The sequence below is a fragment of the Siphateles boraxobius genome, unplaced genomic scaffold (genome assembly GCF_051911475.1).
Source record: "Siphateles boraxobius isolate OS27281-9 unplaced genomic scaffold, OSU_SipBor_1 53, whole genome shotgun sequence".
Lineage (NCBI taxonomy): Eukaryota > Metazoa > Chordata > Actinopteri > Cypriniformes > Leuciscidae > Siphateles > Siphateles boraxobius.
In genome coordinates, this window is record NW_027509175.1 from 30,903 (window position 1) to 52,282 (window position 21,380).

The 21,380-nt window shown below is 37.3% G+C and overlaps 1 protein-coding gene across 1 annotated transcript; it reads left to right on the forward strand.

Annotated features, from left to right (window-relative positions):
- Positions 1 to 10,953: 10,953 nt before the first annotated feature.
- Positions 10,954 to 14,262, forward strand: LOC143714000 (cysteine-rich protein 1). Its single transcript, XM_077204914.1, has 4 exons — positions 10,954 to 11,077; positions 12,831 to 12,925; positions 13,104 to 13,158; positions 13,304 to 14,262. The coding sequence occupies exons 1-4, from the start codon at positions 11,035 to 11,037 to the stop codon at positions 13,348 to 13,350; spliced, it is 240 nt and encodes a 79-aa protein (XP_077061029.1). The 5' UTR covers positions 10,954 to 11,034; the 3' UTR covers positions 13,351 to 14,262.
- The last annotated feature ends 7,118 nt before the right edge of the window (positions 14,263 to 21,380 follow it).

Below are 21,380 nucleotides of genomic sequence, written 5' to 3' on the forward strand. Positions count from 1 at the left end.
AGACCTTCGTTCATCTTCGGAACACGAATTAAGATATTTTTGATTAAATCTGAGAGCTGGATCACTCCTCCATAGGCTTCTTAAGGGATTGAAACTTGCCAGCCCCGAAAAGTTATTAAAGACATCGTTAAAATAGTCCAAGTGACTAGAGTGGCTCATTCTTAAGTTTATCAAGCGACGAGAACACTTTTTGTGTGCAAAAACAAACAAAAATAACTACTTTATTTCAACTATTCATTTCCTTCTCCTCTAGTCAGTTAACGTAGTGTGATTGTGTAGAGCTACGTCACACGTAGGCTCACTATTGGCCGACGCTGGTCATGTGTGTGATGCGTGTGACGTACAACACAGAAGCTTACGCTATTACACTAGTGAACAGACTCGAGGCCCACAGAGAAGGAAATGAATAGTTAAAATAAAGTCGTTATTTTTGTTTAGTTTTTGCGAACAAAAAGTATTCTCGTCGTTTGATAAACTTAAGATTGAGCCACTGTAGTCACTTGGACTATTTTAACTATGTCTTTAATAACTATTCGGGGAACAAGTTTCAATACCTTAAGTAGCCTTTGGAGGAGTGATCCCTCAGATTTTATCAAAAATATCTTAATTAGTGTTCCGAAGATGAACGAAGGTCTTACGGGGTTGGAACAACATGAGGGTGAGCAATTACTGACAGAATTTTCATTTTTGGGTAGACTATCCCTTTAAACAGTGTAAGCAATGTACAAAGAGAAATGTCACAACATTTTATTGAAAACTAATAGTGATTTCTAATTAGGTAAATATGGCGTTATTATACATATAGCCTACGTATTGATTTGCTTGATTATTTATTAAAACAGGAAATATGTAAATCAAATCGCCTACTCATCGTCTTCAAATTTCCCTATATTTAGACTGAAATTTCTTTAGTCTTTAAGTGTAGCCTACCTTTTTCTCCAACCGTAGACCAAATTTTATGTATTAATATTTATATTATTATCCTGTGCTGTTTTTGTTTCTTATTATTGCCAACTTTAATGGCATAAAGTTCATATTATAATAAAGTTCTGAAATCAATTTACAAATAAAAAAAATTTTGTTTTTATTATTTATTAATTAATTCTTTATTTTAATTATTATTATATTTTTGTATTGTTTATACATTTATTTCAATACTAATTGTTATTACTATTACTATTAAATTCCTAGGTGATGCCTATTAAATCGATCGTTTTTCTATTGCTCTGGTCTAGATGGAGCACTGAAGGGAATGCAAAATAGAGAGATGCGCCGCTGAAGGGGAAACGCGTGAATAATTTACAAATGTTAGATGCTTCTCCAATTTATCTTGACAACACGTGTAAACTGCCTCTATTCACTTAAATATCCCCTGCACTTTTTCGATTTATGCAAACGTTTGATTTGCTTCGTCTATAGTGGTTAACATGGGCCATTCTCAAGGGCTTGTTGTTGGACATTTAAACCTGATCACGCCTGTTTTTGGCCAGTAACAAAAGTGTGGACATAGAAGTCGACCAAGGCAAAAATAAGATTGTGATGTTTACTTTTAAGTGACATGATTCTAGATAAACTTCCCTTGGTCTTGGGTTACTATTTTAGTTTAAGTATCAAATGTATGTGAACATGTAGTAGCAGGCTAATTAGCCTATGTCCTGATATATATATATAGGGGCTGGGTTTTAACCTAGCTCCTTCTTCTTTCTTTCATTTAGATGAACGGATTTAACCGTGAAATAAATGTGTTCTGGATTAAACAAGACATTTAATTAGTTAACAGATCTGCATTTTTCATTTTCCTCAAGAAGTGTTCAATGAGTCACATAGGAGCTGTGTTGTGTGGGGGTGTGAGTCACATTTTATAAACCCACCTTGACAGTTTTATTTCTCCCTTTCTTATGAAAATCAGATGCACATCATATGCTTCCCAAGATGCATTTATGATGCACTATTTAATCATGTCCTGTAATCTCTTTATTTGTAAGCCCTGAGCCCAAAGTATGATCTTTCCTGGTTTCATTGAAACGCATAGAATAGATACTACACATATAGTAGGCGTGTTCTGTAGTGATAATTTAAAGATTGGGCGAGAGATGGCAGCAAGAGGGGCTGCTTTGAAAGGAAATATGGGGGAGTGATAGAGAGAGGGATAGGGGGATGGGGAGAGAGAGGATGGGGGTAGGGAGGTGTGTGAGAGTGTGTGTAAGGGGGGGATCGGCTGATATGCCCTCTTATTGGTTTGTTCAAATGGTGGGGGAGGGGCACCCTGCATACACCAGCTGTATGAGGAGAGAGAGTAGAAACAAAGGGTGAGATGGTGAGGGGGGGCATAGCGTGCATTTCCTCACTAATATTCAGGGATAATTAAAATTCAGGCACAGATGATTTAAAATCCTGATAATGCTCAAATTAAAAATTAACATGCTCCCAGAGTCAGATCTGTTTCAATATTAAACACACAAAAAAAAAAAAATAGTGAAAAGCTTGCTTTTAAGTATAGAACTCTTTTAGTAATGCTTGAGGAATATTTTACAGTAACTTCGTGTTTTCATTTGTTACATGGTTTTTATCCAGTGCCCATTCCCAGCACTTTTTTTCCTTAACCTTGACCAGGCAGATTTTATTCATCGAGAGATCTTTGTAATGGGGTGAAATGTGCATACGTACACAAGCCAGAGGAAGCTGTGCTTTGCATTATTTATTTAAAGGACAAAGGAATTACTGGAACCCTCTAAAACCAGTCTCAAAAAAGAGAGAGCGAGCAAGGAGGAAGAGAGCAGACTGGGTGAGAATGAGCGAGAGCAAGTTGGGGGGAGACACAGGAAATGAGAGAGGGAGAAGGGAGGAGAGCGCCCGGCCTCTTTGCGTTTTAAGCCAAACTAAATCGGAGGGAATAGGCATTGGCTGCTTCGCATGAGAACCGAGAGGAAAAAACTATAAGACAGAAAAGGGTTGAAGAGAAATGCCAAGAATGCAAAGGCAAGAATCAACACATTTAAGAGTCTTTCGTTCTGCTGGCTGACTCGCTCTCTTTTCTGAATGCAATTATAAACTACCACATTTTCACACTGTAAGCTGAAAGCCGGTTTTCATTAAGACACGTCGACTTGGGTGTTGGTAGTCAGCCTTAATTAGTGGAAGACCTGGTGGGCCTGTAAACATAAAAGATGCCCACTAAACCTAAAAGTTCTTCCAAAATGGTGCTTTATGGTACAAGCAGCTGGAATGTCTTTAAGCATGTTTTTGAAAAGTTAGACAGAAAGCCAAGTTGTCTATTGTGCGTCGGGTGTAGATTCGCTGTCGGCTTTCAAGTCACATGGCCCATGGATGTCATGCCAAAACCTACTGAGACTTAAGCCCGGGACACACCAAGCCGACGATCGGACATTGGGCAACGTACGTCGGACCGTTTTTGAGCGTAGGCCGACATGGTTTTCCCGGTGTGTTCCGCATCATTGGCTCTAGTCTGACGAAGTCGTGTTTTTTTGGGCCGATTCACGTCGGGCCGTCAATGAAAGAGGGAACTCTGATTGGCTGTTCAGCTTAGTGTACGAGTCAGTACATACACGAGAATAATAGCAAAACAGCAAGCAAAGAAGTCAAAACGGTACAGATAGAAGGCTGTTCTAATGTTACGTCATCTTACCTGAGTGTTCCTTGGAGAATATTTCAATATTTACATGAGCGGAGTGGAATAAAGTCAAGTCAAGTCACCTTTATTTATATAGCGCTTTTTACAATGCAGATTGCTTCAAAGCAGCTTAACAAAGATAACAAGAAAATAATGTTGTAATAATATTGTTAAATATAAAATTAAATGTCCCCAACTAAGCAAGCCAAAAGCCAATGGCGACAAAGGCGAAAAAGGCAAAAGTGGCAAGGCACTAGGCACAGATCGACCATCTGATCTGGATACGTCCCGGATTCGGCTGATTACATCATGCGTTGTGGTCGTGTTTAGGTGCAGGTCCACCATTTGATCTGGATACGGCCCGGATCCAGCTGATTATAGTAAACCTCGGAATAAATAGAAAGACTAAAATTAGCATAGATGCCATTCTTTTTATGATGTAGCGAGTACATCAGGTGTTCCCGGTTCCAGCTGACCTAATAGCCTAATAATCATTTAAAGCTGCAGTAGGGAGTTTTGGGAAAATGTTGACTTATCCTAAAAATTTGAACAAGCACAACTTACAGGTCCAACCCCCTTGCTCTCTGCTACGCTACAGCTCCTCCCTCCACAGCTCCTCCCCCACAGCGGAGCCTGCCGTGAACGTGCAGGCTAGTAAGCAGGACCGCCGATGACGGCGGATTATAAACAGTTATGGAACATTCACTAATAGGGACGAAACATCAAAAATATGCTTTACATTGACTATGGCCTGCCCATACTTTGACTACAAACTTGGTCCTCAAATCATTATGTATTTTGCAATACATGTAACTTTATAACGTTGCACACTTTCTATAAGTTATAGCTACTAAGATAACGTTAAAGGATTAGTTCACTTTAAAAAAAAAACTTTTGCTGATAATTTACTCACCCCCATGTCATCCAAGATGTCCATGTCTTTCTTTCTTCAGTCGAAAAGAAATTAAGTTTTTTGATGAAAACATTCCAGGCTTTTTCTCCATATAATGGACTTCAATAGGACACAAACGTTTCGAGGACCAAATGACAGTTTCAGCGCAGCTTCAAAGGGTTTTAAACGATACCAGACGATGAATAAGGGTCTTATCTAGTGAAACGATCGGTCATTTCAAAAATAAATAAAAAAACTTTAAGTTTTATAAGCACAAATGCTCGCCTTGCTCTGTTCTGTGATGCAAGTTCGTGATCCTGTTCGAACTCGTTCATCAAAATGAACTAATCTTTTTTCGAGTCATTTCGTTCGTTGAATGAACGAAATGACTCGAAAAAAGATTCGTTCATTTGGATGAACGAGTTCGAACAGAAGAGTCACGAACGACGGTACGAGCTCGAGCTGTACAAGAGAGGGGTGATCAGCGTGTACACGAGCGTGATTGACACTGCTAAGACATTCCTCCTGGCTCTGATTGGTTGTTTCTGACCGGGAGCGGTGTATTTCTGCAAATGGCAATAGGACCACAGGGAGGAGCCAGAGGAGCTTGATTTTTTTCACAGATTATCTGTCTCATATTCTACTTTCAGGACATAATGAGAGTTTTAACAAATATTTGTTTACCTACCTACTGCTACCTACTGGAGCTTTAAAGTAACACCAGGTAACTTTTGCTCTCGGGGTCCCCCTACAGTTGGGAATAAGTATTGTCCTCTACTACTGTCGTAAACTCTTTCATCCTACAAGCACGTGCATTTGTTGACAACCATGATAGCCCTGAACACTGTAGGAGGAGGTCACATGCAGGTATTCTGCTTGCGTCGCGTGTGAAATGTCTTCATCCCAGGTACAGTGGCATATATTTCAGCATGTCATATGAATATAATTTCATGGGTTTTATTTTTTTTCTAACGACAAATGATCGCGATGATCACGGTTACAAGCCAGCGTCATTTTAGTAGCCTAGTCTATTGGTTACCGTTTTACTGAATCTATATGATACTTCAATGCAATCTTTGAGTTGTAGATAATAACCATAAATCGTCAATATTATAATATCAAGCTACCATAAATGAATCTGCAAATTTTACAGATCGATTTGTATTATAGCTTGAGGCAAGACAAATAAACAAATATCACAGACATGTTAGGTATCCTAAAATATGATTTTGTACATCTTATATATTTACTTGCAAGAATGTAGCCCCTACCAAACTTGTACACGCCGTTTAGACATAGCCTTTCATTTGATTTTTTTCTTTGTACATGTTGAGTAGAATACACTTTTTAGGTCAAACATTTGCTATTTGCATTTCATCGATTTCAAAGTTCAAATCAGAACGAGAATGTAAGGGATGGCTAACCATCAAAAACTAGAATATGGTTTACTAGCTACCAGATTGATAATTTGCTACTCTACTATCATTACTTGATTCATGAAGATAAACGGAGGATAAGATAGCTTCCGTAACATAGTCAGGCAGACAAAAACAAAAAACAAAGAGATAGTATGCAAGCGATATACTTACTAGTCCAAAAGCATGACAGCCAAGTCCGCATCGGTTCACGACACTGAGAAAACGCTGGCCCAATGTTGATCCTTCTACCTTTAACGCGATCACTTTCTCTTTTTCTCTTTTTGCTTTGCTCCGATAAAACCTTTGCTTTCTTGTTTTTCTGTGCTGCTTCGGCCATGACTATAACATTTGGCTCGCACGTCCGATTTTAAGGAAGTGGCGGAGGTGGTGGAAGTGATGTATATGCCGTAAAGCAGTCGAATTTTGTAGTTCTCTTTGTTCGCCGATTACTACCCGAAACCCGAAGTTTAAAAGTATGATTAAAAACGCTACAGACCCCGTCAGGCTATGGCAGACGTGTCATTCAACCTATTGTAAGTTGATGTACCATCACAAGAGACTTGGAAATATATTATGAAGGTTGAAAAGTTACCTAGTGTTACTTTAACTGATTTGAATAATATGAATGTATAGTGTCCTATGTGTTTCCCAGGTTGGAGAGATTGCTTTGTAAGTAATCAGCAATATTTTACTACTAATTTATACGATGTTTAATAGGGAGCCAATGCAGTGTTTACAGAACCAGGCTAATATGGTCATACTTCCTGGTTCTGGTAATAACTCTAGCTGATGTGTTTTTCACCAGCTGTAGTTTGTTTATTAAGCATGCAGGGCAACCACCCATAATAGCATTACAATAATCTAGCCTTTATGTCATGAAGGCATGAACTAATTGTTCTGCATTTGTCATTGAGTTCATATGACGTAATTTAGATATATTTTAAGATGGAAAAATGCGGTTTTACAGATACTAGACACGTGACTTTCAAATAAAAGATTGGTATCAAAGAGCACACCCAGGTTCCTAACCGACTGCGAAGACTTGAGAGAGCAGCCATCAAGTGTTAGACAGTATTCTAGGTTAGTATGTGAGGAAGTTTTTTGTCCAATAAAGAAGATATTCAAAACGGTAAGCACGCACTGCTTTGTTTATGGTTTGTGTATCTGCAGCCTGCAACGTCAGTTTCCCTTTTTGAATGACGATAATAGATGAATATATCTGCAGAAATAGACAGTTGTTTCATTTACACGCAGGCGCAGAACGTACATTCTCGCCTGTAGTTCTCTCGGTGTGTTTAAGTTCAGCTTTTTCCCCCGACGCAGGCGACGCGAGGTGACAACACAGTTGGCTTTCATCAGTGCTAGTTCTTTGGCGTTGGTTGTGTCCCGGGCTTTACATAACACACACATTATAACAAACAGTCATATAAATACATGCCAGCTTGTCTCAGTCCTGTGGCATTGTAAGTTAAGATGCCGTATAGGCCTACTGTTCACATAAACATGCTTATGTTACTAATGCATGTCACTATGTTTGAAAAACAGTGCATATGATAAAGTCCCATAAAAGCCAAAGCTGCATAATCACGAATCGTGACTTTCTCAGATTTGCCAACAAATAACTCTGAGTCGGCTATTTTAATGAAACATAGAAATTCAAAACCTATGGAATTAACATGTTGAATAAGTCTGATGAATTCTTCATTGAATGAACCCAGCAAATCGGTTAAAGTGGCTATAATAAACTAATATAGTTTATAATATAAACTATAAGTGTCATGACAAAAGAGTATTGCAGGGAAGATTTTTGTAGGTTAAAATCCAGAAACAAGTTAACATTTTTGCACATTTTAGATGGTTCCATCGTCCTGAAGTCGATGGGTTTATTTGAATGGTTAAATGTCTGAAATAAGATCTGTGTTTAACACAAAAAGATATTTTCATGTTTTATTCTATGACAAAATAAATTCTCCTTGCCCACTTATGATTGTTTAGCATGTGGCTAAATAGGACTATTGTAGGTTGTAGGGAACATTAAACGTCATCACTGAACAGGAAAGCTCACTAGTCTGCTTTCACAGACTTTCTGTGTTTATAATTAAACAATTTTTAAACTATCAGGGAAAATGTATTTTTAAATAAAGAGTTGTCAGGAGCTTAGTGATGGTGACGTCAAAGTAAATTGAGCGTGGTGTAGTTTTTTTATAGCCTATGTTTAGCTTTTTAATTCTGTCAACTGTTTTTAGGCTTCTAAGTTCAAAAGTTGTGTTCATTTTAATGATGAACAAAACGTGTAAGAATCATTAACTTTTGTTGGTCACAGACACAGCTCTTATTTTCAACAATAATCCAAAAGGCAATGGAAAAAATCCTGTTGGGTTTTTGTTGAGGGAACCAGGTTTGGCCTACAAAAATATGTTATCACTGCACTGACCTGCACTGCAGGAAAGCAAAAATATATTCTCTATTTATCTTTATACCCAATTTTTTATAGCTTCCATTAGCATTATGGTAATGTAATGAAATTAATAAGTATGCTTACCTGATGTAATAATATGGCACGGAGAATAAAACTAATGTCAACTAAAATAGAATTTTTTTATTGTTTTAATTAAGTAATTGATTCATGTTTATATTTATTTTATTATTATTACTTTCATTTTCTTTGAATATTTAATAATGGGGGGTTTCCCATATTATACAGCTTTCATATGATTATAGCTCTATAAATTGGTCCTAGTATGAAAAAGTGTGAAAACCCCTGTACTATTACAATTCCAAAGTCTTATTTTGCTGCACACTGTATATTACCATTTTCATGGTAATACCACCAGGTCAAATACAAAAAAGGTGTATTATTCAGAATATTTGAATATATAGTTAAACTTTTTTCAACATTTTGTAATAATTTCTCCAACATTTGAAACATAGCTTTCACTACACTGAGACACTGACACAACTTACCCCAAAGCATCGGACTCACTTTATCCCACAGCTACCATTAGGATGCTTCATTTAATAATTCATGGCTAATCTTTAGCCAAATCATTTACATGTTCATTGGCTACGCACCAACATGTATAATGTATATTTTCAGACTTGAATAAATTCGCTTTGACCTCAAATTAATTGTATGTGCCATGTAGAAAATGTACTTTGAAATGCAAACAACAGTTTTGAATAAAAAATGATTGCCACTTTTCTTGTGTTCATCTCCCAGTCACTGGCAGCTGTATATGGTGAGTAATTTCTAAATTTGTATTATGTATGTATACACAGTTGCCTTGATTAAGAGGGTGACACAGCTTACCCCACTCTCCCCTACTCTTATTCTATCCGATCTCCTCCATTTCTCAGCCAGAAAGAAGAGGATTTAGGCTAGTTTTTCAGAGCCAAACCAAACCAGCATCAAAAAAGGGCAGAAAGAGAAGCCCTCCCTTCCTCTAACCCTGTTTTGCTCCTCTCTGTGTAGTTTGGCAGTAGACGTGTGTGTGTGTGTGTGTGTGTGTGTGTGTGTGTGTGTGTGTGTGTGTGTGTGTGTGTGTGTGTGTGTGCGTGGTCTGTGTGAACAAGCGCTCATGTGGACAGGGCTCTGACTCTGCTGTTTGGTGAAGTTCCCATGATAGGCTTGATGGGAAATGCTTTTTTATCCCTCACTGAATGAAGTTGGTTCAGCATGCACAAGACTGTGTAGACTAAGCATTGGACCAAATGCTGAGAAGAAACTCATGCCTGATGCTTACCTGCCCAACAGAAACCCACAATATTTAACCCTCTATGGTACCTGTCATGTTATTAATATGAAATAAATTATTACTATTCAGCAGTTTGGGGGTGGTACGTTTTTTTTTTTTAATGTTTTTGAAAAATGTATCTTATGCTCACCTTGGCTGTATTTATTTGATCAGAAATCCAAAAAAGTGTATTGTAAAAAACAATTACAATTTCAAGTAACTGTTTTCTATTAAAAAAAATTCAAATGTAATTTATTCCTGTGATGGCAAAGCTGAATTTTCAACATCATTACTCCAGTCTTCAGTGTCACAAGATCCTTCAGAAATCATATAACAGTAATCATTCAGAAATCTACTATTCAGTTGCAGCTAAACACCCAGGTGAGCATTTACCATTTATTATATAGAAGAAATCATTCGCAGGAATTACAGATTGAACTGTTAACCATAACAAAGCTATTCAAATGAAGTGTTTTCCCTTCCAATGCACACATTGTGGAGGAGTTGTGTGTATGTGTATAAATCATGCTAAACTGAGGGCAATAGTGCATTGCAACTTAAGCCAGACTCTTATTCATCCTTTATATCTCAACACGCACAGACACAACACAGCCTCAGCCTCGGCTTCAATGATTCTCCTTCTCACGGCTTTCTGTGCTCATCCAATTGAGCGACTTTTGGTGATGTCATCGCTCTGTATATGTGTGTGTGCGTGTGTGTGTGCACGGAAGCAGTTTTGGGTTTCTCCTAAACACCCGTTCTCCCACACTGGAGCTTTTTAATCTCTCGGATGGAGAGAAAGAGGATGAAAAAGCCAGAGCGGACAGATCGAGAGGTTGAGAAGCGGCGACCATGACAACACATGAAATCTGAGCGGCTGACATCTGTGTCTCTCTCGTTCTCTCTGTCCCTCTCAATCTGCCTCTCTGTTGTTTCTTTGACTCGCATCCAGCAAACAACCCACAAGCTTTCATTTCATAACAGACTCCGACAAGTCTGATGACCTCACACGGCCCTAGACATCATCTTTGATTTCAAACCGCAATGACTGGCCACAGCAGAAGTGTGAACGAAGTCTCTTTATAACATCAAGACTAACTTAAGTCCAACCCTGCTATGACAGACTCATCATATCACAGCACCCACAAACACACTTCTGACCAACATTTTCCTTCTCTCAGTCTTCTGACTGTTCGAAATGTTGAGCATATTTTCTTTTGAAATCAATTCTTGTTTCCTGTCACTGCACCTCTTGCCACATCCTTTGCTGTACCGAGAGGCTGTCACAGTTGATATGCTCACACATTTCCTGCATCTCAACATCTTGTGCATCAAAACTACTACAGATCCGCTGCAACCATGGTGAGCTTCTGTCCTATATGTGGGAAACCTGTTTATTTTGGTGAGTGGTATCTGGGGGCTGGAGGGATCCCTTTCTAACATGCTTAAAACATACTGATTAAGATGATATTGAGGTATTGTGTAGTTATCAACAGTGAGAAACGTCAATATAAAGTGTTGAGGTGCTGCATGTAATGTGTTTAGATGCAAACATTTCACATTAGCCTCTGTTTTGAAAAATGCTCATTATTTTGACTTGCTGTTGAGGTATTTCAATAGTATATGGATTATATTGTGCCCAAGTTTTGGGTTTTCATGTCTAATTGTGTGTTAACGTTTATATGAACAGTAGAGCGTTGTAAAAAGGTAATCGCAGAGCATGCTAAATGCTAAGTTCTGAGTAGCTATAGATTCTGCCGTTATGCTGGATGAAACAAACTAGTTGTTGTGTAACTAAGTGTGTGTAGGCCTTTATCTTTATGCATTTGTGTAGAGTTAATCAGCCTGCAGTCTCTTAACCGCCATCAGCGCCTCACGACATGCGTCACATGAGCACAGGAAGTGTCTGCCTGTGGCAGGAAGTGGAATATGCCAGAGCGAAAGAGGCTTGGCTGCTTAAATTGGCAGATAGCAATGCAGAAACCTATGGACATTTGAAGAAAGAGGAGAATTTGGACAGAAAAATCCTGTAGCTGCCAGTCAGCTTTCAGCGTCAAGTCTGAAGAATAAAGCTCCTTCAGTTATTGAGGTGGACTGCAGGCGGTTGTTGATTCTGCCAGGAAGAGAAAAGCTGACCAAGATGTTGGTAGCTGAGGTTCAGTTTCAGTCTGATCCTGGTTCAGCCAAGAGGTTTCATGTCCTATGGTTAAGGTCAGGGTTTCAGTAGGAGGGCTCGTTCTAGGCCCACATGAAAGGGTAATAAAAGGGTATATCTACATAGAACTCAGAATGTGAATGCACTCCAAAATGGATGTGAAATCAGTCCAAGATGGAAGAATTCACAGAGTGGAATCTAAGTTCAGATTCACACTCTGAATCCCCTAACTAATAGAATAATTATTATTTATAACAGGCAATCATTTTGACTCATTCGTCAGTGTGTAAAAAATAAATAAAGAAAGATGTATTTATAATATTGCACTTTTCAATACACTTCTATTAGGCAAGTCTATACCACTATAAACAAATGAACTGTATAACCACATTAAAGGGCACGTTTAAATTCTTCTTCTTTGAGTCGTTTCAGAGGATAAGCAAGAATAATTTAACTCAAAATCACTAACACAAAACATTTCTTATCTTCAGAATCAGAACAACCTACACCAACATGAGCCATGTACAATAAGATCAGGGAAATGCATTTATGATGTAAAGGATGTCAATTTTGATGTCATGTTGACTGAATATAAATTATTGTTTTCATATATGTTGGTACCACAGTAAAAACCATTTTCAAATCAGTGTTGTTAATGTTAAAACTATTAAAAACTCTTTTGTGTAAGGGCTAAAAAAAATTAAATATAAAAACTTAAACAAAGCTTAAGTTGAAGTACTAAAATAATTACTAAAACTAAAATAAAATAAAGTTTAATAAATAAAAATAATAATAAAGACAAAAGCACAATACAATTACTAAAATTTATAATATAAAAATACAAACTAATTCAAAATATTAATCAATACTAATAATCAATAGCATATGAATAATACTAAAACAACACTGATTCTAATTTACTAATTTAATAGGTTGAATGAAAACACGTGTGATTTTTGGGTGAAATATCCCTTTAAACTTTGACCTTTGATTCATACAGGTGAGAAGAAGAGATCATTGGGACGGGATTATCACCCATTATGCTTGAAGTGTCACAAGTGTAAAAGACAGCTAACACCTGGTCAGCATGCAGAGGTATACATACGTTCACTTTATCATACGCTGGAATGTCTTTTAATGCATAAATAATACCAAACACTGTAAACTGATGATAATGACATGCAGGCATGCATTGAGGTGTTACATTGATAATATGCATAATGCAATAAAGCTCCAGATTTTGATTGTCACTGTTTTTTACATCTCTATACAGCATGATGAGAAGCCATACTGCACTAACTGCTACTTGAGAGATTTTGGACCCAGAGGTGAGAGCAAATGACTGTATTTATTGTGTTTTAATAATATAATATAATATAATATAATATAATATAATATAATATAATATAATATAATATAATATAATATAATATAATATAATATAAAAAGAATCAACTATGTTTCTTTGTGCAGGTAGCCGAAAACCTGTTGCTCGGACCTTTAACACGGCTACTTCTTGAGATCTTGCAATCTTGAGAAACACAGCATCTAGATCTACAACCAACACCACATCTACTGTATCTGCTTTACACTGCCACAGTTAACCATTGGAAAATACTGCCAAGTCGATCTTTCCTTACCATAGAATAAAACATAACTCCGCCCTTATATGTTTCCATTCCTCATAAAAACAGCCAGAACCAAATCAACAGCCATCCACGTTGGCATTCTCTCAGGGAACTGAGCTACTTAATTGAACATTTAGAATTAAGTTTTGTCTTTCCTGTTTCATCATTTCCTCGCCTTTAGAATGGGAGATGTGAAAATATCAGACCATTAAAACTAGTTATGAAGAGTGTTGGCTTATACAAACATCATGTGTTTTTGGTTTAAAAATACAGTCAAGACTCTGTATACCATTAATTAATTAATGAACTTAAAACACAATGTAATTTTATTGTGCTCTATTATTGTTCGTTCTTTTTTTCTGTGATTTTGAGGATTAGAGGGTATAAAACAAAGGTTGTTTTTTTTCATGAGGCAAATGTATCCACAAAGCAAAAATGACAATAATCAATCATTGTGTCTTTTTAATTAGAAGCAGAAGCTTGCGTCCCAAACCTCATGGCGCATATGGGATGGCTTTATCATTTTTGTTATTCAGGAAAAATACATATTTGATTTTATCTTTTTATCTGGGGGTTTTTCTCATTAGTTCATTGAAAAGACGTGTCACTCAGAGAGCTGCCAGCTAGTGCATTGTCAACTCATTCAATCAGAAGTATAATATCTTATACTCTCTTATCCTCAAAACTTTAAAACAAACTGTAAAAAAATGAATAATTTAATCATTAATAATTATTGTTTGTATAGATCACATGTTTTTTTTAATGAAAATTGGATTTGAATAATTAAAGATTTATACCTCAAAATAACTGCCTACAACTGGAATATAAATAATTTATTGTTGCATATTTTATTAAAGTATACATATATATATATATATATATATATATATATATATATATTTACATACGCATATAATTATATCTATTTATTAATATATTTGTTTAAATAAATAAATATATAAATTATATAAATATAATTTGTATTACTTCTAATTATATCTATTTTTTAAGAATTGTATAATAATTATTAATTATTAAAATTAATTATAATGAACTTTTCTATGTATTGCTGCCTGCTCATATTCATAAGCATCCACATGCATTAATACTAAGTACGATTTACAAAAACACCCATCATCTGTAGTCAGAGTCAGCAAGAGAAAGAAGCCTGGCAAAAGGCTATTTTCACAAAGCCAGGGCAGTCTGCTGGAATGTGTCAGTGTGAGTGTGAGTGAAGCAGGCAGCCTTTCTGGAGCAGACCTACTGCTGGATACCTGCTGTTGATCCTGTCAAACTCTCACATGCACACGCACACACACAGGGTCTGTTTGTGCAGGCATATGTGCATGTGTGAGCACGGCCACATGTGTGATTAGCTTCATGCATGAGCAAACATTTGCACTAAGGAAGAACATAAATCAGGTGAAGATCCCAGACTTAGTTCGGTTATCATCACCGCTCCTTTTTTTCTTTCAGATTAAGAACAAAAATGGAAGCACAAAAAGGTGGAGGGATTATTCCAGGGGGTGAGTGAGGGAGGGTGTGTGTGCATGTGTGTAAAGAGGGTTCCCTGCTGCAGCGTGTCTTTGAACCCACCCCCACCTTGACAGGTCACATGGTTCGTGTGATGCCAGCTGTCTCATTTGCATGTGTTTTAACTACACCGCAAATCCATCAATTGGGAGAGAAAGGGAGAGAGAAAGAGAGAATGGGCGGAGATACAAAAAGGGGCTGCAGACACAGTAGAAGAACTGATTGATGAAGAAAGAGAGAGATGCCTTCATTCCTATGGGCTTCAGAGATGTGGATGTTGTTAGATGCCCACCACACCCTCTGAAGGCTCATTTGATATGTGCATGGTGAAGTAGGGATCGTCTATGCTATTGCATGCAATTGGTATGTCGCTAGTATAGGGCTCGTTCTATAAATGGGGTACTTTTCACATCAAGACAAAATACAAAAACAATATGCTTACTCAAATAAAATTACTATTGGTTTCAGTTTATATATTTCATCAGTAATAATCTGCTTGCTGCCAAAGCTTTATCATTAAACAACATTTGGATATAAAGAGAAAGGATGTTTTATTAAATGTAACTATGGGCATTTAACTGCTGCACTTCAAGTAACATGTATCTGTTTTGTCATGTATATACCATATCATAATTTTTTGCGAATATACATGTGTTTTTCTTATTATAAATCTGGCTTTTTGCATAACATCTCATAAAATTAACAAAATTATCTTTAAAGGGATAGTCCACAAAAATTTTAATTCTGTCATAATTAATTCATGTCCTTCTAAAAATGTATTACATTCTTTCTGATGTGGAATGTAAACGAAAATATTTTGAAGACTGTTGGTAACCGAACAGTCACGGTTCCTCCTTGACTTCCACTGTATACTGACAAAAAATACAATGGATGTCAATGGGAATCTAAATTGTTTTGTTATCAACATTCTTCAAAATATCTTATGTTGTGTTCCCCAGAAGAAATAAAGTCATTCTGAAGACCCACTCAATTGGGACACTGCAAAAACTGTAATTTTAAGATACATCAAGGCCATTTCAAACAAACTGAAACATATTTGTGAGATTATGATTTTCCTTAGTGGATAAAATAAATATTTTTCTCTGGAAAATAGAAAAAATATATAATTATCATCAATGGACATGAAATGTACCCTAAATTGTAGAATGACTCATACCATTGGCGTGAGAGTGGGGACAGAATAATGCATATGCATTCATAATATGTATAAATGGAACATTTTTCATTCATTTTATTCTTCATTGTTAACCATATTCTTCATTGTTCTCGATGGCTATTAGTAGCAGTAGCATTGTGCTTAATTATTGTCTTAACCAACGGTTATTGTCTTGTATTCACTAATGTGTTAATAAGCACCTTGAAGCACTTCATAAGTCTCGGTTTGTGCTTCTGTGGTGGAGGTTTCACATTCACCCACTCGTATCGGTGACAATGTGGATGTAGGAGGCTAATGTCATTGTAGGCTACTAATCAAAGCCTGGGCTAATAGCTAATGCTATCAAAGAGTGATGAAGCAGTCCATTCATCTTTACAGAGACAGCAGCTCTGCAGACCACACTGTCTGCATGAGAACTGTGCACTTCAAACAATGTTTTGTGAGATCCTCAAACACAAAGACGTGTGGGTATTTTCAACCCTGCAATGTGAACTTGGATGTTTTTGTTTGATATGAAAATTTCATTGATAGGTAGGCTACTGTGATAAAGGGGAGTGTGGGTCTATGTGTGAGGACGGTATCATAACAATTGGCAATGTGATAACTGCATGGGAATATCAGGTAACGCATAGATTATGATGACAAATTAAAGTACAAATCATTTTTATCAAATGTTGTCTTTGCAGTAGATTGAACAAGGCCTTGAATGTAAATGTAAAGATATATGTAGGCCCTATTCAATAGCAGGAATGAAAGTTATCAAGTACGAATGCTAGATGTGTGGAGTGTGGTAAAAAAGAAAAGAAAATGTAACGTAATTAGACTGGGTATTATGCGTTTCTTTGGCAACACTATCAAAGCCTAAATGAATCTGCAACAGTCAAGTGGTACAGCAGTCACGTGGTACAAGTAGGATATCTCAGAAAATTCCCAGCTTACAAGTTGTAATTGAGCTCTGCGTGTACGTGGACACTTTTTACAAGTTGAAATCTCGTAATTAAAACATGGCGTGAACGGAACGCACATTTGGGTCCCAATGACCAAGCAATGTTTTCATAGCGCCACAAAACGAAAACAGTGTTTAGTTTTTAGGTGATTCAACATTTGCATCGTTGCTGCATAGCCTATAAGATCGAAAAGAACGACACTTTCATCTTTAATTTAAAAAATAACCTACCTTCTAGCTCATCGTGCGTGTGGGAGCTGTTTCAGACATGCTTTCGTCGACCCCTGTTGGAGACTGTTGTTTGTGCACTCTCCATCAAAACAAGGGCTAATTCAGCACACTGCAAAACAAGAAACTGAATACAAGAATCAACTATAACGAAGACGAATGAAACGAAATGCTATAAATGTCTGGTACACATAGTACTGATTAAAGTGAAAAGAAAAAGAATGGTCTTTAAACTAATAAGCATTTGTTTACTTGATGGACTTATTTAATATGTAAAATTCTGAAGAAATAATGTCACATGCAAAAATGGATGTCCTTTTATGTAACGTAAGGGCATTATATACCTCACATTTCTCTTTGAGCATATCAATAAACTGTTACAACTAGGGTGAAATTATTCAAAATGTAAAACATCTTAATTACAGAATAACATTGGATGATCAGAATAAGTTGCCATTCATTTCATTCAATAAATTATGATACAATTACATTTTAAAAGTTTTTTCTTCATTAAAAACACACAAAAAACAATACAAAGTATTTGCTTAACACTTGTCACACACACAAAAATTTGCCCTAAACAGATTTACATTTAGAATAAGATGACAATATCAGACATAAACAAACTGAGGTCAGAAGATACATGGGAAAGCTTAAAACATGTTCAATTGTAAACGTAAGTAAAATAAAGTTATCAACCATTGTAAACAGTCTGACACGAACAACATTTGATCTACTTAGAATATCTATAAATGTACTTGACTTAAAGGGATAGTTGCAATAATGTTCACTGTATTTAACCTCCTAAGTGGTATAAAAGACGTGGGCTAAATATCAGTGTTTATAAAGATTTAATCTCTCCGTTCTCATGCAGTTGTTTTATTCAGAGTTCAAGTTCAAGATTAAATATTATTTTATTCTCATTTTTTTCTTTTGATATCAGTTATGTCTTCTTAACTGAAGTTTAATAATCTAAATATGTACACAATAAGTATTTTAAACTTGAATGACATGTAACAAGATGATGTGAAGTGTTCTTTTATGTTGATGTTTAGTTTGTGAGGTTAAACTGATATTTTGATTCTCTGTTTCCCTATATGAATTTGCAGGAAAGGTTCTGTATTCATTATCACACATTTGAATACAATTCAAAAGTATGGGGTCAATATTGTCTTTTCGTTTTTGACAAATGAATATTTTGATAAATTAATATATTCATCAACAAATTAATTTGATAAAAAATGACAGTAAAAATGATTATAATGTCACAAAATATGTCTATATCAAAAATAATGCTGTTCTTTTGAGCTTTCTATTTATCAATAAATCATGAAAAACACTTCAAAGTTTTCAAAGACTGAGAAAGGAAGAGGACAAGCGAGCTCAGTTTGTGAAGGACCCATATACATTCGCTAAATCTTTGTTGGGAGAAGCAAGATCAAGGGGTTTGACCAGCTTTAAGGAAGTTGTGGAAGGGTTCCTTAAAGAGAGACACAGTGACATTTTTTGGGGCCAGGCATTATGCGCACACCCATAGGTGACCAGAACTGAAGGAAGAGTTTGAAAACCAATGAACCAAAATGGAGAGAAGTCCAGAAAAAATTAAATGCATCTGCTATAGGACCAAGTGGTATACCTTATAAAGTAAACAAGAGATGTCCGATGTTACTCCGCATGTTATGGAAACTATTGCATAGGATATGGGCAATAGGCATCATCCTGTTTTCCTGGAAAAGAGCGGAGGACTGCTTCATACCAAAGGAAGAGGACTCCTCTGAGAATAGCTAGTTTTGAACTATTTCTCTCTTGAGCATTGAAGGAAATTTTTTTTTTCTCTGTCTTGGCCAGAAAGATGACAACCTACATGGTGAAGATAAAGTATGTTGATACATCAATTCAGAAGGGAAGCATTCCAGGCAGACTGATCTCATGAAATGGCGTATGTATGACACGCCAATTCGTATTTCCATTTTTGGCGTGCTATCAACACGCATAATCGCTTTTCAGCGTGTTTATCAACGCCTTTGACTTAACGTTATATTACTGTATTATGTATATAGATATATGACCTACCCCAACCCCGTCCCTAAACCTACCCGTCACTGGGGTTAATACCATTTATGAGTGTTCTCCTACCATCCTAGGAAAAAAAAGATCGCTCCACAGATGTAGATATAGATTTTGCTTCGTTTCGCTCCGACATTTAATGGCGTACACATACACGCGGAATCACTCGGACATTTAATGGCGTAGACATACACGCAAAAGATTTCGGCGTGGACATAAACGCGGATAGCTCAAAATGCGTATAGATAACACGCCACTTGACTTGAAAGTGGCGTGTATGTTTACGCAAAGTCATGATGTCATGTTGTTCCAGGCTTCTCTGGGTGTTTGGACCATACGGGTGCCAAGTCAGATAATTTGTGAGGCCAAGGAGATCAGAGGCAATTTTACAGTAGTCCGGCTCGATTTTGTCTAATGCATATGGATCAATCCCCCATGATCTTATTAACACAGCCATGGGAACGCAGCACCGGGGAAGGAATCCAGAGGGCCATTAATGGAGTCCGGCATTCGTCAACCTCCAATAAGAGGTTTTATGGATGACCTAACTATAACAACTTCAAACCATGTACAAGCTAGATGAGTCCTTAAGAACCTTGGTGATGTGGCAGCATGGGCAAGATTGAATTTCAGACCGAGGAAGTCAAGAAGTATGGTGATTAGAAATGGGAAAGTGACTAGCAAGTTAAAAATTCAAGTCCAGGGGGAGGTTATACCATTAATTGAGGAAGACCCAGTAAAATGTCTATGGAATTGGTATGATACTTCTCTTAATGACAGAAGCAGCATATGGACAGAGAGACAGGCGGAAGAATGGTTGAGAAAGACCAGGCAATTTCAAGGCCTCGCTCTTTCAGCATGGTTTGCTACCAAGACTTATGTGACAACTGACAATTTATGAAGTTCCCACTACATTAGTAGAAGGATTTAAGAGGCGAGTGAATAAACACCTTGCAGCTGGCTCGGAATTCCACCAAGTCTCACGTCAGTAGAGCTTTACATCCGATCCCGACAGTGGTTGAGTTCAAAGTGGCAAAGTGAAGGGCTGTGCTGATGTACAGAGATTCCGGCGATGAAAGATCAGAGGTGCAGACATCACCACAAGATCAAGACACAAGTAGACAGCGGATGCAGCAGTAGCGCAGGCAGAAAGAAGGCTAAAGTTTAAGGACATCATTGGGAGGTAGTGCATGGGGGAGTCAAGGACTTAGAACTACCCCTTTCCGGCAATGGGAGAAGTCAGACTTAATGCAAAGGCGAGAAATTATTCTAGCTTAAGTTCGATACCTGGAGGAGTAAGGGCAAAAAGCTAGGGCAGTGGAACTGGGGAGTACAAAGACCCTGGACAAAGTGGGACTTGCCAAAGCAGAAGATCATGTAGCCTAAACTTTAGAAACTGGAGCCCTTTCGCATCTCTTTCCTGCTCCGATCAGTTTTTGATACTCTTCCATCACCAGCAAACTTGTACAGGTGGGGAATTAGGGAGGGCACAGTGTGTTATTTGGAGGGAAAAGCACATTAGCACACATTCTGGCAGGATGTAAAGCTGCACTTGGAATGGAATCAGGATAATGCACTGTCTGACATCTTGGAGCAGGGGAGATGGAAAAAGCACCAGTGCCATCTATCCAGTTTATCAGGGAGGGAGATAAGTCACACTCCTCCAAAAAGACCAAGAGCCTTATGCAGGAAACACAATCATGGGAGATGAGGGTGGACCTAGGAAGGAAACTATATTTCCCCTGGCCGTCCAAACATCTCTAAGGCCAGACGTGGCCATCTGGTCTGAGGAGGAAAGGAGGATCATAATGATTGAGCTGATAATCCCATGGGAAGATGGATGCAAGGATGCCTTGGAGAGGAAAGCAACCAAGTATCAGGACCAGGCCCAGCAATGCAGGGACAAAGGGAGGTAGGCCTGGCTATTTCCAATTGAGGTTGGTTGCATGGGTTTCCCCCAGATTTGGGAAT